This window comes from Sturnira hondurensis, unplaced genomic scaffold (genome assembly GCF_014824575.4).
Source record: "Sturnira hondurensis isolate 20B ecotype Veracruz unplaced genomic scaffold, ASM1482457v3 Scaffold0018525, whole genome shotgun sequence".
NCBI lineage: Eukaryota > Metazoa > Chordata > Mammalia > Chiroptera > Phyllostomidae > Sturnira > Sturnira hondurensis.
Window position 1 is genome coordinate 10,861,927 of NW_028091156.1, and position 16,735 is coordinate 10,878,661.

The 16,735-nt window shown below is 39.0% G+C and overlaps 1 protein-coding gene across 2 annotated transcripts; it reads left to right on the forward strand.

The window, feature by feature from the left end:
* Positions 1-42: 42 nt before the first annotated feature.
* On the forward strand, positions 43-15,563 carry RO60 (Ro60, Y RNA binding protein). Of its 2 annotated transcripts, XM_037069503.1 has the most exons (10): positions 43-125; positions 1,192-1,277; positions 4,460-5,059; positions 7,012-7,232; positions 7,599-7,745; positions 8,037-8,174; positions 11,291-11,407; positions 12,283-12,396; positions 12,679-12,825; positions 14,210-15,563. In XM_037069503.1, the coding sequence occupies exons 3-10, from the start codon at positions 4,480-4,482 to the stop codon at positions 14,360-14,362; spliced, it is 1,617 nt and encodes a 538-aa protein (XP_036925398.1). In that variant the 5' UTR covers positions 43-125; positions 1,192-1,277; positions 4,460-4,479; the 3' UTR covers positions 14,363-15,563. The 2 variants fall into 2 exon arrangements, with proteins under 2 accessions (XP_036925398.1, XP_036925399.1); XM_037069504.1 differs by lacking the exon at positions 1,192-1,277 and having other exon boundaries at positions 49-125.
* Positions 15,564-16,735: the final 1,172 nt, after the last annotated feature.

Consider the following 16,735-nt stretch of genomic DNA (forward strand, 5'->3'; position numbering starts at 1 on the left):
CGCGGCGGCGGCGTGGGGGGTGCAAACGGTCTCCGCCCGTGAGGCCGCTGTGTTTTGTCGTTTCCCCGCGCTGAGCAGAGTTCCCCCGGTGGCGCTGCGGATCGGAGGGCCGGCGCCGACCACAGGTGAGGAAATTACGGGAGGCCCGCGGGGGCCCTTTGTGCAGTCTGCGCGACTCCCTTGGCGCGCAGGCCCTGGTCGGCCCTTCGGGTCCCTCACCCCGCATCTTTGTCGGAGGCCGAGGAAACGCACCTTTGTCGCCTTCCCCGCCTTTGCACCCTTCTAGGCCGCCGAGCGGAGCCGGCACCGCTGTGGGACATCCTCCCTCGGCAGGGCCTGAGCGCCCGGCCGCCAGGTCCCGGAGGGCCCGACTTCTTCCCGCGCCGCTTCCTCCTCCTGCTCCTTTTGCGACCTCCTCCTAGCCGCGTTACCGGCCGTAGGCTCGGGAAGAAGGATCTTTGTGGGAAGGCGGCTTTATCCCAGAGGGAACGAGGGGAGAGGGGGAGTCGGGGGCAGACCTGCCTTCTGGGTCCCCGGGGGGGTGGACAAGATAAGAGGACGCCTCCGAGGGAAACGTGGTTGCAAAGAGGTACCATGTTGATCTGAAAGCATTTGTAATGGTTCCAAGATTGAATGATGAGCTAAACCCAAAATGGCCATTTTCACGAAATCGCCTTCATTCAACAGGCTCTTGCAGAGCACTCGTGTTGAGGTGAACGTTTTTCAGGGCCCATTTGTGCACGGGGAATATAGTCAGTAATGACTGTGTGTGGTTCTAGGTGGGAACCGGAAACACTAGGGGGACACTTCGCAAGGTATAGGATTGTCTAACCCAGTGCTGCACACCTGAAACGATTAAAAGAACATTAACTATCAACTGTAACTGGGAAAAAAAGTTTTACTTATTTATTTATGCATCACTCTTTAAACCTTTTGAGTTCCAAGAGGAGCCTTTGGCTTCCAGGAAAGATGTTTTAGTGCATAAAACTCAGATTGCTGGCTCCTCAGACGACCTGCGTCCTGGCGTTATAGTGAGCTTTGCGCTATAAGAAGGCACGAAATAATCACGTTAAATTGTACTGAAACAACCGAACGGCTTTTATATTAAAAGAAGCATGGGTGTAATATGGGGTAGAAGCCGAACTTTGTATCAAATGACTGATTTCTTTTTAATATTTTATTTACTTTTAGGGGAAGGGAGGGAGAAAGAGAGGGAGAGAAACATCCGTCAGTTGCCTCTCATACACGCTCCTACAGGGACCCAGCCTGCAACCCAGGTATGTGCCCTGACTGGGAATCGAACAGGAGACCTTGAGGTTCATAGGCCAGTGCTCCATCTACTGAGCCACGCCAACCAGGGCTCAAGTGTCTGATTTAAAAAACAAACAAAAAAAGGAGCGTTCTTGAGGTTTGTCCCTAGGAGTCTGCCCTTTCACTGGAAGATGAGAGTTCACTCTCTGCCCTAAAAAATTGATCTTCAATGGAAAATTTGTGAGGTGCAGAAGTCTGGCTTATATTCTTAGGAACTATACTGAGAATGAGTGTCCTCAGACCCCAGGGCCGTTGGCAGTTCTTTGTGGTATTGCTGCTGTGGTTTTGAAAGTGTATTCTATGCTAAAACCATCAAAACTACAGGTATTTGAAACCCAAGTTAACATGGTACCTATAGAAGGAAAACCAAACTGAAAATTTAGCTGTTGACACAAACTGAAAATAATCAGAAAGTGGGTTTAAAATTTCTTTAATTTTGTTAACGTTTAATCTTAAGAGTTCACGTAAAAATCCAGATTTCTGGGTCTTTGAGAAAAAATTGGAAAAGATCTGGCAATACTGGGCCTGTAGCACAAGGCAATTGCCATAAGGGTGGCAGGCTTGGCTTGGTCCACTCGTAGCCATTGCCAGTCTAAACGATACAGCGCTTTGAATTCGTGGCCAATTTCAAGTTGTGGCCCTGCTTTTAATAGTGTTGAGATGTCTAGTTTCTTCCGAAATTTTTCATTTATAGAAGTTTAATACATTTAGCCGTTTTAAATTCTTTGCAGTGGCTCCCTCCATTTTTTTTCTTTCCCTCTCATGCAAACCTATGGGCCACCTGCAGCCTTCACCCTTAGTGAGAAAGGTAGCAGTCAGCAGGCCAGCTTCCGCCTGCATGCTGTAAAGCTCATTCTGACCCATCTCTTTTGGGGGGGCTCACTCCTTTTGCCATGCCCTTTCTTTAAAGCTGCACTTCTCTAAGGGAGTCATTTGTTTACCTGTGAAGTCTTTCACGCTGCATCCCTCCTCTTCACTGGAACCACTCTGGCATTTTTCTTTCCTCATCATCCTGTTTGCCAAATCCAGTGATCCTTTTCTATCTTTATTTTACTTGCTATCTGCTAGAAATTCTCCCTGTGGTCCATAACGCCATTCCGCTTTTAAGTCTGTATGCCCCTCCTTTTCTTTCTACTCTAAAGCACCTTTTCTCCCTAGCTCTTTTCTTATCCTCACCTGAGGACACGCTTATTGATTTTGTTGATTTTAGAGAGAGGGGAAAGGAAGGAGAGAGAGAGAGAAATAGATGAATCAGTTGCCTCTTGTTCACGCCCTGACTGACCTACAACATAGATAGGTGACCTGACTGGGAATTGAACCTACAACCTTTTGGTTTGTGGGATGACTCTAACCAGTTGAGCCACACCAGCCAGAGCTTTTCCCTAGCTCTTAATTCCTAATATTCACCAGGATTCTGCACAATATATGAACATGTTCAAGTTTTCATCATCTTGAAAACAGAATTCCTCTTTAAGCTACTACCTTATCTGTCAGCATTTCTTTACAGCCCTGCCAGTATAATTAGTTCCTTTACTAAAGTCTAAAGACACAGCACAAGATTTCAGAAACCTTTTTCTGGGATGCCTGTCCCCAAACTTTCTGTGGCAGTTTTTCAGTTTGTCTTCTCTGCAGAAGCCTTCCAGATTATTGAGACAGCATTATTTTATCCCCCTGTTCATTCATAGCACCTTTTCATCAGACATTTAATTACAGTTTGCTTTGAATTATGTATGTATTTCTGCTTCACCACATGGAATGTGACTTCCCTGAGTACAGGGGGAAAAATTTTTTTTTTAATATTTTATTTATTTATTTTCAGAGAGAGGAGAAGTGAAGGAGAGAGGGAGACAAATATCAATGTGTGGTTGCCTCTCGTGTTTCCCACTGGGAACTGGCCTGCAACCCAGGCATGTGCCCTGACTAGGAATTGAACCGAGATCCTTTGCTTCACAGGCCCGCACTCAATCCACTGAGCTACGCCAGCCAGGGCAGGAAAAAAAATTTTAAATCTCTTTAATGGAACAGAATCTTCCTGTCTTGCCCATAGTATGCAGTCAGTACTGGTTGGGGTTTTTGTTGGTCATGTTGTATTTTGTATGCCATGGGGAGAAGCCCAGGGCACTGTAATGGAGTGAATAGGCAAGCGCTTGAGGCTTGTAGATAAACAGCTACCCTGAGTAAAAGCAGTGCAGAGGGGTAAAGTGGTGAGGGATTGTCATTGCCGACAGCTAATTCTGGTAGCTTTTACAGCAGACTTGACCATGCCACACTCTCCAGGTTGTGATTCGTACCCAGTGCCTATACCAGTCACGTGGCAAGAGTTGAGGGCATCACCTGGGAACCTGTGATAAATACAGATGCTTAGGCCTCACCCCAGACTGCATTAAGAAAGAAAGTATAAGGGGGTGGTTGGGGTCCACCAGTCTGTGCGTGTGTGTGTGTGTTTAAGGATTTTATTTATTTTTAGAAAGGGGGGAAGGAAGGGAGAAAGAGAGGGTAAGAAACATCCATGGAGGGTTGCCTCTCAAATGCCCCCAACTGGGACCAGATCTATCATCCAGGCATATGCCCTGACAAGGAGTTGAATTGGTGACTTTTGCTTTGCGGGGCAACGCCCAACCCACTGAGCTGCACCAGTCAGGGCCATTTTGTGTTTTACCTAGCACTGAAAGTAGTATTGATACACACAGAGTTTGCAGACCACTAGCTAAGGGCAATCAAGGGGCTCTGGGCAGGGCTGGCCTCCTCTGAAGGACATTGCTGCCAGGAAGAGGTCAGGAGGGGGTGGGAGTTGGTTAGAAATGGGTGCAGGTTATGCAACCAAAAATGTCTACTGAGTTACTCAGGAATAAAGATCCTAAGATCTTAAGGTCAGCTACTGTTCCTGCCGTCCCTACCCCTTTTTATCTCCATCTGGGCCTCCAGACCCTAATTCTGCGCTGCTTGCTGAGTCTCTGGGGCAACAAACTGTGTCTCAGAAGTGTGACTTCTTTGTTATTGCTTCTATCATATCGTCACTTACTGAGCTTAAAAAAATATTTTTAAATCAAAAGATTTCATGGCAGATTTCAATAAGCATAGATTCATATTTCCTTTTTTTATATTTTTACTGTGTCGATCTAGCAAGTAACATTTTGCTTTTTGACAGGCTTCCTAAAAGACAGAAAAATGGGTGACTCAGTAAACCAACTGCAGCCGCTCAATGAGAAGCAGATAGCCAATTCAGAAGGTGGATATGTATGGCAAGTCACGGATATGAATCGCCTACACCGGTTTTTATGTTTTGGTTCTGAAGGTGGGACTTACTATATCAAAGAACAGAAGTTGGGCCTGGAAAATGCCGAAGCTTTAATCAGATTGATTGAAGACGGCAGAGGGTGTGAAGTGATACAGGAAATCAAGTCATTTAGTCAGGAAGGGAAAACCGTGAAGCAGGAGCCCATGCTCTTTGCGCTGGCCATTTGCTCCCAGTGTTCCGACTTGAGCACAAAGCAAGCCGCCTTTAAGGCTGTTGCTGAAGTCTGTCGCATTCCTACACATCTCTTCACTTTCATCCAGTTTAAGAAAGACCTGAAGGAAAGCATGAAATGTGGCATGTGGGGTCGTGCCCTGCGGAAGGCTGTTGCAGACTGGTACAATGGAAAAGGTGGGATGGCCCTTGCTCTGGCTGTGACAAAATACAAACAGAGAAATGGCTGGTCTCACAAAGATCTGCTGAGACTGTCGCATCTTAAACCCTCCAGTGAAGGTAAGCATAATGTCTTTGGGCAGGGTGCAGATAGCCAATAAAAAACATTTGACGTAAGACAATTGTATAGTATTTTTTAGAAACACCCTTTCATTCTCAAGACATATAGATTAACTAATTCAAATATGTTTAATGCCAGCCTGGAATTAAAACACCTACCACAGGCAATCCAGACATGAACAATCAAGAATCAGATGACAGATTTACAGGTTGATCTTTTACATCCTGAAATGTCACCGTGCTGACTGGAATGCCCATCCAAGTGACTATGGACTCTCACAGCAGCCTGGAGGTGTTCCAGTTGTTGTGAGCAGTGTAGCTGTGAGCCAGTAGATGGCAGACAGCCGGGCTCTGTGGCCCCTTCTGGTTTGTTCCCTCTCTGCCCTCTTTTTTTTTTTTTCAAGTTGGGAAAACAAAGTAGAAGACGCGCTCACGTGAAACATTTAGTTACTTAAGAAAATGTAAGATTTTGCAGTAAAATTTTGAAAGATAGCAAAAGTCACAATACTTTAGAAGTTTCTGCACATTAGTTAACTTTCGATCAGATTTTTAAATCAAAGTTCAGAAACAGCACGTGAGCTCAGTTTGTCTTAGAGATGTGTTTTATTTGACCTACACAATATTTTAGGTCAAAATTAATTTCTTGCCAACGTCACATAAAGTAAATCAGTCGATATCACATAAAAGTCCATTTTCTGCTTTCTTTTGAAAAAGTATTTTTGGGGGCAGTGCTAAGCAAGTACTCAGCTAAAATATTTGTCAGGGCATAGTCTCTTGGGTTTACCCCATTCCTGACCACTCTCGATCACGTCATGTGCCCTGCCCAATTATTTATTTTGCCCACCTTTTCTCCGTAGACTTGCAAATTTGGTAATTCCTTCCCTCCTCCCCTTTTTCCAGAAGTGGAAAGTGAGGCCCTGGTCAGCTCAGTCACACACCACTCATTGGCAGAGCTTAGGCTACGACTCACATTTTGTCACCGCCCCGCCCCCCCCCATTCAAGTTCTTTTGACTATTAAAATAAATCACAGAAGAAAGCACATTACTTTCCTTGTTTAAAATTTGGTCTATAGCCCTGGCTGATGGATTGAGTCCCAACCTGCCAACCAGAGAGTCACAGGTTTGAGTCTCGGTCAGGACAAATGCTGGGGTTATGGCCAGGTTCCCAATGGGGGGCATGCAAGAGGCAATGCAACCATGCATCAATGTTTTCTGTCCCTCTCTCCTATCCCTCTCTCTAAAAATTGTCTTTTTTTTAAAAGATTTTATTTATTTGTTTATATTTAGAGGGGAAGGAGAGAGGGAGAGAAATATCAATGTATGGTTGCCTTTCGTGCATCCCCTGCTGGTAGTTGGCCTGCAAGGAACTGGCCTGCAACCCAGGCATGTGCCCTGACTGGGAATCGAACCGCGATCCTCTGGTTCACAGGCCCGTGCTCAATCCACTGAGCTACACCAGCCAGGGCTAAAAATTGTCTTTTTTAAAAATTCGGCCTATAATATTTTCTTGGCAATTAAAAAAAATTATAAATTGCCTACCTACATGTCCACATACACTTATCAGTACCATTCATACATGTGTAATTATTCACTAAAAGGGACAATTGAATATGAAATTAATTGAGCTAGTCCTGTGCTTTGGAGAGTTGTTCTGAAATTATGTCCCTAAAATAAGCCCTGTCTACCAAATCGCTAACCCTGGTGTCTCCCAAAATAAAGCTCTACAGTAAAATGAAAATGTAGTAGTTTTATTTCCAGAGTTTCATATTGAAACAGTGATGGAATAAGCAAAGTTAATTGACTGTTCAAGTATTTGTCATGTCCTGGAAAACAGTATCACAGGTTGAAGTTAATCCCTAAATACCTACTTATGCCTTTCACATAGGGCGTTCTCAGTAAACATGTTTTTTTACCTGCTAATCCTATCTGTCTATTTTATTATTTTGTTAAAGGCCTTGCTATTGTGACCAAATATATTACTAAGGGCTGGAAAGAGGTCCAGGAATTGTATAAAGACAAAGCACTTTCTGTAGAGACTGAAAAATTATTAAAGTATCTGGAGGCTGTAGAGAAGGTGAAGCGCACAAAAGATGAACTGGAAGTCATCCATCTGATAGAGGAGCACAGGCTGGTTAGAGAACACCTTCTGACAAGTCACTTAAAGTCCAGAGAGGTGAGTAAAGTAGGATATGTTAATAGTGTATGGTTGGACTGATTTAGGTTGTATCAAAAAGATAAGCATTGGGTGACTATATATCCATTAATTCTTTATCAGAAATACTTTAAATATATTTTTAAATTAATGTTTGCTTAAAACATCTAATGAAGTGCCCAAATGTAGTTAGCATTCAATAAATGTTAAAGAACAAGTTAGTTTATTTGATAAAACTTTGACCAATTCACACAAGTTTTTATTTAGAAAGTACTCTGAAACCCAAAAGAAAGCCTTGGAAAATATGTTGTTATATTATTATCATTGGTACAGGTACGTTATACTGATTTATAACTCCTGATGTTTCTGCCTTTGTTACTGCAATAGGTATGGAAAGCTTTGTTACAAGAAATGCCTCTTACTGCGCTACTAAGAAATCTAGGAAAGATGACTGCTAATTCGGTGCTTGAGCCAGGAAATTCAGAAGTATCTTTAGTATGTGAAAAGCTATCTAATGACAAACTGTTAAAAAAGGTAAGCATTACCTCTATTAGCTACTACTGATTGAAAACTTTGACTCCTAATTTTGGAAATGCGATTAGCGTGATATAGATGTTCTGAAACTTTTATTGTACCAAATTGCATTTTGACTCTGAAATCTAAGATTAATATGTTCTCATCTTTTCTCTTTATGAAATACACCAGCTACGATAACAAATATAATTACTAGTTTTCATTTGAATTTTGCATTTACTAGTTAGTCTGAAGATTGTAGGTTGTTAAGCTTAATTTTGTACTTACTTTCTGTCTTTGTCTTATTTCTAGGCTCGTATACATCCATTTCATATTTTAGTTGCATTAGAAACTTATAAAACAGGTCATGGGCTCAGAGGAAAACTAAAGTGGCGTCCTGATGAAGAAATTTTGAAAGCTTTGGATGCTGCCTTTTATAAAACATTTAAGGTGATGATTTGATTTTTATTTTAAAACAAATGACCCATTTACATAGGACTCTGTATTTTATGTAAGAGAGAGAGAGAGACAGATTATCCTCACCCAAGGAATGCTTATTGATTTTAGAGAGAGAGGAAGGAAAGGAGGGAAACATTGATGTGAGAGAGAAATATCAACCAGTTGCCTCTGGTACCCACAGTGACTAGGGACCGAACCTGTAACCCAGGCATGTGCCCTGACTGTGGATCAAACCTGTGACCTTTCAGTTTACAGGACAATGCTCCAAACAACTGATCCACACTGGCCAGGGCTGTAAAAAAATAATTTCTTTAAAGATATTAATAGTTTGACTATTTTAATTAGATACTTATTTGTTTTTTCTTAGTTCATGTAAAGGTGGATATATAATTAACATTGTAAGTTTATGTGTAAAGTATTTCCACTTTTGGGCAATACCCATTATCCTAAGATCGTTTTGATAAGAAATTACCAGATATAAAATTTTGCATTATTGGGGAGTCCTGGACTTGGTCCTGTGTCCTGTTTTTCCTGTTAATCAGTAGTGTATCTCCTACATCTTGATGAGGAGTGATTTTAGGGCTGAAAATCCTACTTCATAGCCATGAGTTAAAATTTTACATTTAAAAAAATTTCTTGCTATTCAACGAAATGCTAACAACCAAATTCAGCAGCATATTAAAGGGATGTACCAGTGAGATTTATCCTCAGCATGCAACGGTGGTTCAATACATGAAAATTAATCAGTGTATTCACAGTCAAATGAAGTAATGACCGTACAATTATCTCAGTTGCAGAAAAGCATCTGACAATTCAGTACCCTTCCATGATTTAAAAAAATGTACTCAATAAACTAGGAAATGGAAGTGATCTTCTTTACCATGATAAGGGCCATGAATAAAAAACACAGTTCTCATTATACACAATAATGAAAGATGAAATCTTTTCACCTAAGATCAGGAGCAAGGTAAAGATGCCCACTAAATTCCACAAAGTACTGAAAATTCTAAAAGTTTGGCAAGAAAAAAATAAAAGGCATCCAAATTGGAAAGGAAGAAAAGTTACCTCTGTTCTCAGATGCCATGATCTTAATTGTACAAACCCTAAAGAATCCGTAAGAAACTTTTAAAAGCTAACAAAATCAGCAAAGTTGCAGAATACAGAATCAACAAGCAAAAATCAGTAATACGTCTGTATGCTAGCCCTGAACAATCCTAAGCTAAGTTAAGAAAACATTTCCATTTATAATAGCATTCAAAAGAATAAAAGACTTAGGAATTTAACTATGAATATGCAAGACTTAGACCCTGAAAACTACTAACCATTGCTGAATGAAACTTAAGGCATAAATGGGAAGACTTGAAATTTTTAAGATAACAGTACTACCCAAATCAATCTGCAGTAATAGACTCAAATATGACACAAAAGCACAGGCAAAAAAAAAAGAAGTAAATTGGACTTTATCAAAATTTAAATCTTCGATGCATCAAAGGACATTAAAAGAGTGAAAAGAAAACCTACAGAATAGAAAGTATTTGCAGACCATATATCTGATTGGGCTTTAATACTCAGAATCTATATAAAGAATGACAACAGTAAAAATACACAGAACCCATTTCAAATATGGGCAAAGTGCTTGAGTAAACATTTCTCCAAAGAAGATATACAGATGACCAGTAAGCACATAAAATGATGTCAACATCATTGGTCATTAAGGGAATGCATATTAATACCACACGAGATACCACTTCACACTCACTGGATGGCTTTTACCAAAGAAGCAGTAATAAGTGAGAATCTAAGCTGTAGTGTATTCCTGGTGGGAATGTAAAATGGTACAGCCCTGTGGAAAACAGTTTGGCTGTTTCTCAAAAAGTTAAGTGTTGAATTACCATACCATCCAACTATTGCACCACTTATGTATATACCCAAAAGAACTGAGACCGGGAACTCAGATACTTGTACACAGATGTTCATAGGAGCATTGTTCACAACGGCCGACTGGTAAAAACCAACCACATGCCCGTCAGCAGGTGAGTGGATAAACTAAATGTGGTAGTCAGCCTTACAAAGGCATGGAATTAGAAATATACCACAATGTGGATGAACCTTGAAAACTATGCTAAGTGAAATAAGCCAAGCACAAAAGGACAAATATTGCATGATTTCACTATATGAGGTATCTAGAGTAGGCAAATCCATAGAGACAAAGGGAAAATAGAAGTTGCCAGGGACTAGAAGGAGGTAAGAATGGGTATAGGTTTTTTATTTGGGATGATGAAAAGGTTCTGGAAGTAGATGATAGTGGTGGTTACATAACATTGCAAATGTACTTAATGTCACCGACTGTGCAATTAGAAATGATTAAAAAGTAGCCTTGACTGGTATGGCTCAGTGGATTGAGTACCACCTTGCAACCTGAAAAATGATTAACAAGTAAATTTTACATTTTTAAAAAATATTTTACCCCCCCAAAATATTGATAGAAATTCCTAGTTTATTTCTGAAGAAAAAGATTTTTTAAAACAGAAAGATGATAACTTGTTCAAATAAAATTATTGAGTAGGTTATCTTACTTTTGGACTTTTACCTCTAGTAGAAGCTAAACATTTTTTTTAAGGTTTTAGAGGGGAAGGGAAGGAGAGGGGGAGAGAAATATCAATGTATGGTTGCCTCGTGCATCCCCTGCTGAAAACTGGCCCGCAACCCAGGCATGTGCCCTTGATCCTCTGGTTCGCAGGCCTGCACTCAGTCCACTGAGCTACACCAGCCAGGGCTAAACATTTTTAAAGTAATTTTTTCTATCACAATTTACATTTGGTGTGATTTTGTGTTAATTTCAGGTGTATTGCACAGTGGTTAGGCAATTCATATACTTTACAAAGTGTTCCCCTAATATTTCTGGTACCCACCTGGCACCATACATAATTATTCTAAAGTTAAGCATTTTGAAACACTTTTCAATTAATTGGCAAATCAGAAATGAGGCCTTTTATGTGAAGTTTTTTAATGAAGGATAGGTCAGTAATATGATTAGCTAGAAATTTAATCTACTTAAAATATCTGTGATTGCTTTTAGTGATTGTTTCATTTTGTTTTCTCTTCAGACAGTGGAGCCAACTGGGAAGCGTTTCTTGCTGGCTGTTGACGTCAGTGCTTCTATGAATCAGAGAGTTCTGGGGAGTGTCCTCAATGCCAGCACTGTTGCTGCAGCGATGTGCATGGTGAGAACACTGGAGGCAGTTTGAAGTTTCTGCCACCCTGGGAAGATGTTACTGTGAGGCAGAAGTGTTCACTTAAATGGGGCCAGGAATTAGGTTTTCACTAGTTTTCGTCCATTTGGTGTATTTGCATATTTTAATTCTATGTAAATGCCCTTTTGTATCAAAAATAAGTAGAGTTTTAAGTATATTGTGCATAAACAGGGTCCAGCACAAATAATGCCACTTTTTTATTACAAAATCATAAACATGTAATTCTATAATAGAACAGTGTCACACTCAAGCACACACCATTTGCCATTTTAGGTGAAATGTTCAAATTAAAGCTATGAATTGTTATTCCCATATTTTCACCCTACAAACCACACTCAAGCAAGCCTTACTTCTGCCAGACGCTGTATATATTTTGGGGTGTGCTTATATAGTTAAGTACACTTATATACTTAAGGTAAAGACGGTATAGGTATATTGAAAAAGCATACATAAAGAACAGTTAAATTTTAACTTTACAACTAAAGATTGAATATTTTTGATGAAGAAGAGAGTATTTAGATAAATTGTTAATGATTAGAAATGCAAAGATCTGGAACTAGTAACAATAGTAAGGAGACTTAGGTTCCAGGCTCACTGTCACTGAGTAGCAATTAAATGAGCCATAGATGAGATTCTTTAACTTCTCTTCTGTGGCTTCTTCCTGGTTTGTAAGAGTTTGTAAAATTACTTTGAAAACTATCCTACAGTTCCAAAACACAGTATGAATGCAAAAATAAAATAAGCATCATGACTCATTTCCTTTACAGATGAAGTTTTATTCACTTCAGGATACCGTATTTATTTTTCCCAAATCTGCTGAAAATTACTATCATTGAATTTTTCAGGTTGTCACACGAACAGAAAAAGATTCTCACATAGTTGCTTTTTCAAATGAAATGGTACCATGTCCTATAACTACAGATATGACTTTGCAACAGGTTTTAATGGCTATGAATCAGGTAAAAAACTTTAATTAAGCTTACTTAATGTATATTACCTAGTGACTTTGTTATTGATATCATGCTTGGTATTAATAAATTTGTAAGTTCAAATGTTTTATCTCAGTTTTCTCATAAGCATAAAATAAAAATTATACAGGCTTTGGGAAGGCCTTTGTATTCATTCTAAACAAAATGATTATGTAAAAAATAGCACTTTTAATTATAAGTATTTTATTATTCAGACATAATCATTATAGAAACTGTGTCATTTATTCTTTCTCATGTTTTATTCTGATTTAGATCCCAGCAGGTGGGACTGATTGCTCTCTTCCAATGATCTGGGCTCAGAAGACAAACACAGCTGCCGATGTGTTCATTGTGTTCACTGACAACGAGACCTTTATTGGGAATGTCCACCCAGCTGTTGCTCTGAGGCAGTATCGAAAGGTAAGACAAATTCTAATGTTCTTTCTCACTCCAAATAAGGCCTGGTTCTCAAACATTCACTGTTTTCCCAAAAGGAAGATACAGTATACAGTGCCAGTACTGGACTCAACAGTACTTAAAATGAGAAAGATTGGCTACATATACATAGTTTATTTCTACCAGTTTCAGTTCTATATAGTAATAAAAATATCCTTTGTAAATGATATTTTTTTAATCAGAACATTTCTTTTACCATAACTGTAAGCTTTAATGATTCCATGTGTTCCTTGAAAAATTAAAGTATCCCCCTGGCTGGTGTAGCTCAGTGGATTGAGCGTGGGCCTGCGAACCAGAGGATTGTGGTTTGATTCCCAGTCAGGCCACATGCCTGGGTTGCAGGCCAGTTCCCAGCAGAGGGGATGCAGGAGGGGCAACCATGCATTGATATTTCTCTCCTTCTCTCCTTCCGTTCCCCTCTAAAGATAAATAAAATATTCCTAAAGATGTTTGAAAAAAGAAGAACAACAAAATGAAAGTATCATTTGTGAGATTTGTTACGGGACTACATAAAATTAAAGCAAAACTATAGTCTGTGTTTTAAAGTGGATGGATATTTCTTTGTTCTAATCAGTGCTTTCCAGTTGAGGTTTCTGAAATGATGGTAATGTTCTATATTCACACTATCCAGTATGGTAGCCACTAGTCATATGGGCTGTTGAGCTCTTGGATTGTAGCTAGTGTGACTGTCAGTAGAAGTAGAACTTGATGAGGAGCAGTGGTTCCCAAAGTGCGGTTTCCCTACTGAGCAGCCTTAGCATTACCTGGCACCTTATTAGGAATGTGCATTCCAGGACCCCACGGGAGCCCTGCCAAGGCAGAAACTCTTGGGTGGGACCGTTTCACAAGCTCTTTGAGACGAGCAAGTGAGAAAACAGAATTGGGAGTTAAGATAGCCTGGGTTCTGAATCCTGTGAAATGTATATATTATACACAGTGAAGTTAGTAATCCCAGAGAAATATTTTCCTACGTTTATTCCACCTCCACATACACTTCCCCAGTGTATGATGCATTGGGAAAAATATCTAATGCCTCCGAGTGTGCTTACAGATTTGATAAGTACAGAGTCTCTACGCTGCTCAGGAATGTATTCTGTGGCCCACAGGACAAGTAATGTAGAACAGAGAAGCAGGAATATCGGGCAGGTTGTCTACAAAATTTTATTTTCTAGTCTTCTGAAGATCATATCATCTAGCCCTGAAAGACTGACAAATTTTATGTAGAAAAAAAAATAAAAAGAACTTAGTAATGAAAAGCTAAGGTAGAGTTTTAAGTTTTAAGTTTGCAGGTTATTTGCTTTTGCTTTCATATAATTTTTTTACTATGTATTTTGATCTTTGCTTACAGAAAATGGATATTCCAGCTAAACTGATTGTTTGTGGAATGACATCAAATGGTTTCACCATTGCAGACTCAGATGACAGAGGCATGTTGGATATGTGTGGCTTTGACACTGGAGCTCTGGATGTCATTCGAAACTTCACACTAGATGTCATTTAACCATAAGCACCAGCCTGATTCAGGTGGCCCATTGCCATTGGTGATCTCGCTGCAGACAGGCAGCTACTTCCCAGCTCATCTGAGTCCTGTGAAAGATGTGAAGATAATGGCCTAGAATGTGTGTAATGGAAAGTTTACCTTACCAAAAAAAAAAAAAAGGAAAGGAAGGAAAAATAAATAAGCCCAAAGTTCTTTCTGTCTGTTCAATAGCAGCTGGGAAGTAGCTTCAGAATACACTGCAGCTCCCTCTAATAGAGAACTTCTTGTTGATCAACACTGTAAACTGGCCAACAGGTTAGCTTTGGTAAATAATCACATTTGTATTTAAAAGGAGCCAAATTTGTAAGTAGTTCCATATCATGTCACTTATTTGAAAAGTGCTTAAAAGTTTTCTTAAATGTTTTCACTGGGAAAGGACAGCTTTGATCATGTCCACATTCTCTGAAGTGCACTGGACCACGCAACTGTGATGGCACATCTGACTCCTCTGTATACTTTATACCAAGGGGCTAAAACAGAAACCAAGATGGTTGATTAAATTATGAGTGGGTTTTCACAAATGTCTTTAAGAGTTTTCTAAGATCACATAAAGAGCTTTCTTATTCAGTGAAAAAATATTTTGTGTTTTTATGTTCTATTTACTCTTGTAAAATGATCACCATTAACCAGAAACATAATGGAAGTTCCTGGGAACGGGACTCCAAAGTGTGTGTCCGCCAAGGAAGTCTCTTGGGATTGTTTCATCTATTTTGGTATATTTTACTGCTGTGACTTGACAGTATCCTCCGAGTCATGGCAACATAGCCACACACAATCATATTTTCTTTTTTTTATATCCTTAGTTGAAAACAACAAAGTGTTTCAGCATTTAATTCATTCATTCATAGTCTGGAAGTATGACAAAATCTCCACTATAATCTGATTAGCTTTTTCCTTACTGTAAAGTATTGTTCTGATTTCTTTTAACTATTTTTTTAGCCCAATTGTAAATGGATTTTAGACATTTTCTTATTGTAAACGTGTCAGCTGCCTCTTTGTTATATCCATTGTGGCAAAACATTCTTTTTTGATAGAATAAAAAATAATAATAAAGCTAGGTCTTTCAGGTTTGAAAGGCCATTTTTGAGTAGTGTGTTACCACTAACCAGACTGTAAGAAAGTATTTTTTCCTACTTTGTGTATATTAAACTTCTTTTCATTACGCTAAAGTGCATTATTTTCTTGACCAGATACCCCTTCTTTGTGGGGGTATCTTTAACCTGTTCAAATACCAATTCCTTTGCTTATATCATGGCTGTCTAAGTTACACAAAAGTTTAATGTTTATGTATTTTTTAAATAGTAATTGAGAATTTATGCAGGATTTTAATAAATCCCTTATCACTTACGTAAAAAGGCAGACTGGTAAATGTAAATTGCAGTCTTACATGCTTGGGGTTAAACCGGAGGGTTTGTGTTTCGGGGTTTAGGGGGACTTTAGTAGTGTTAGAATTTGTGTAGGTACTATGTTCTTTTTCATGAGAAACTTGGGCTCCAGGGGTAACAAGAAAATGTTCTTTTTAGACTTACTTGATATATTAATGCTAGCTCTGATATGTAGGCTTCAAGGAAACATAGCAACTTTTAAATGTTGTGATTTACCTGAGGCTTTTGGGTCAGCACAATTAGTAGCAACCTTCCCCCAACCAAAAAAAACATTGTTTCTGATGCCATTTTGTATTTAATCCTCTATCAGACATTGGGTTTAACATCTTAACTGTTGATATAAAGAACCTAATAGAATTGGGTTACAGTTTTGGAACTCTATGCAAAGCTAAGATCTTCTTAATTTAAAAATCATAAAATATTCTAACTTTTTATTCCTAATTGGAATGAAAGTATACTTCCTTCAGTTATATACCATTCCCATAGTATTTTTAGACAGATATATTCAGGAATATTCATTATATTCTTAATACTAAATCAGAGAAGTAAGGTTAGATGTGACTTTTTTGAAGTATTTAGGTTAGTTGAATTAAATGGATGAATATATGATTTAAAAAGAAAGGAAGAAAACTAAAAGGTGATGCAGAAAGTACCTTTATTTTCAAATTTTGGAATTTTAGAGCTAAAACCTTTGAAATATAAAAGGTGATTTTTTTCCTTTTTTAAATTTAGGTTAGGGAGCTAGGTTCCAAGAGGTGTGGCTTTGGAACACTAGATCTAGAAGTTTTCATCCCAGTATTCATATCCCCACAAAATGGAAAAGCATTGACTTACAAGAGCAGGAGTGAAACAGAATTATTCAAGATACAGCTTTTAGGTATTAAGAAATAATGTATATACATGATTTCTGTAGGAGTAAAAAAACAAATTGTAAACATACTTTTGTAGT

What these genes read in the sequence shown, in the direction of transcription:
- RO60 (XM_037069503.1), top strand. Translation starts at nt 4,480, where the DNA reads ATGGGTGACTCAGTAAACCAACTGCAGCCGCTCAATGAGAAGCAGATA. An exon ending in ATGACAAACTGTTAAAAAAG is followed by an intron (nt 7,746 to 8,036) that starts GTAAGCATTACC and finishes TCTTATTTCTAG; the next exon opens with GCTCGTATACATCCATTTCA. An exon ending in CTCTGAGGCAGTATCGAAAG is followed by an intron (nt 12,826 to 14,209) that starts GTAAGACAAATT and finishes CTTTGCTTACAG; the next exon opens with AAAATGGATATTCCAGCTAA.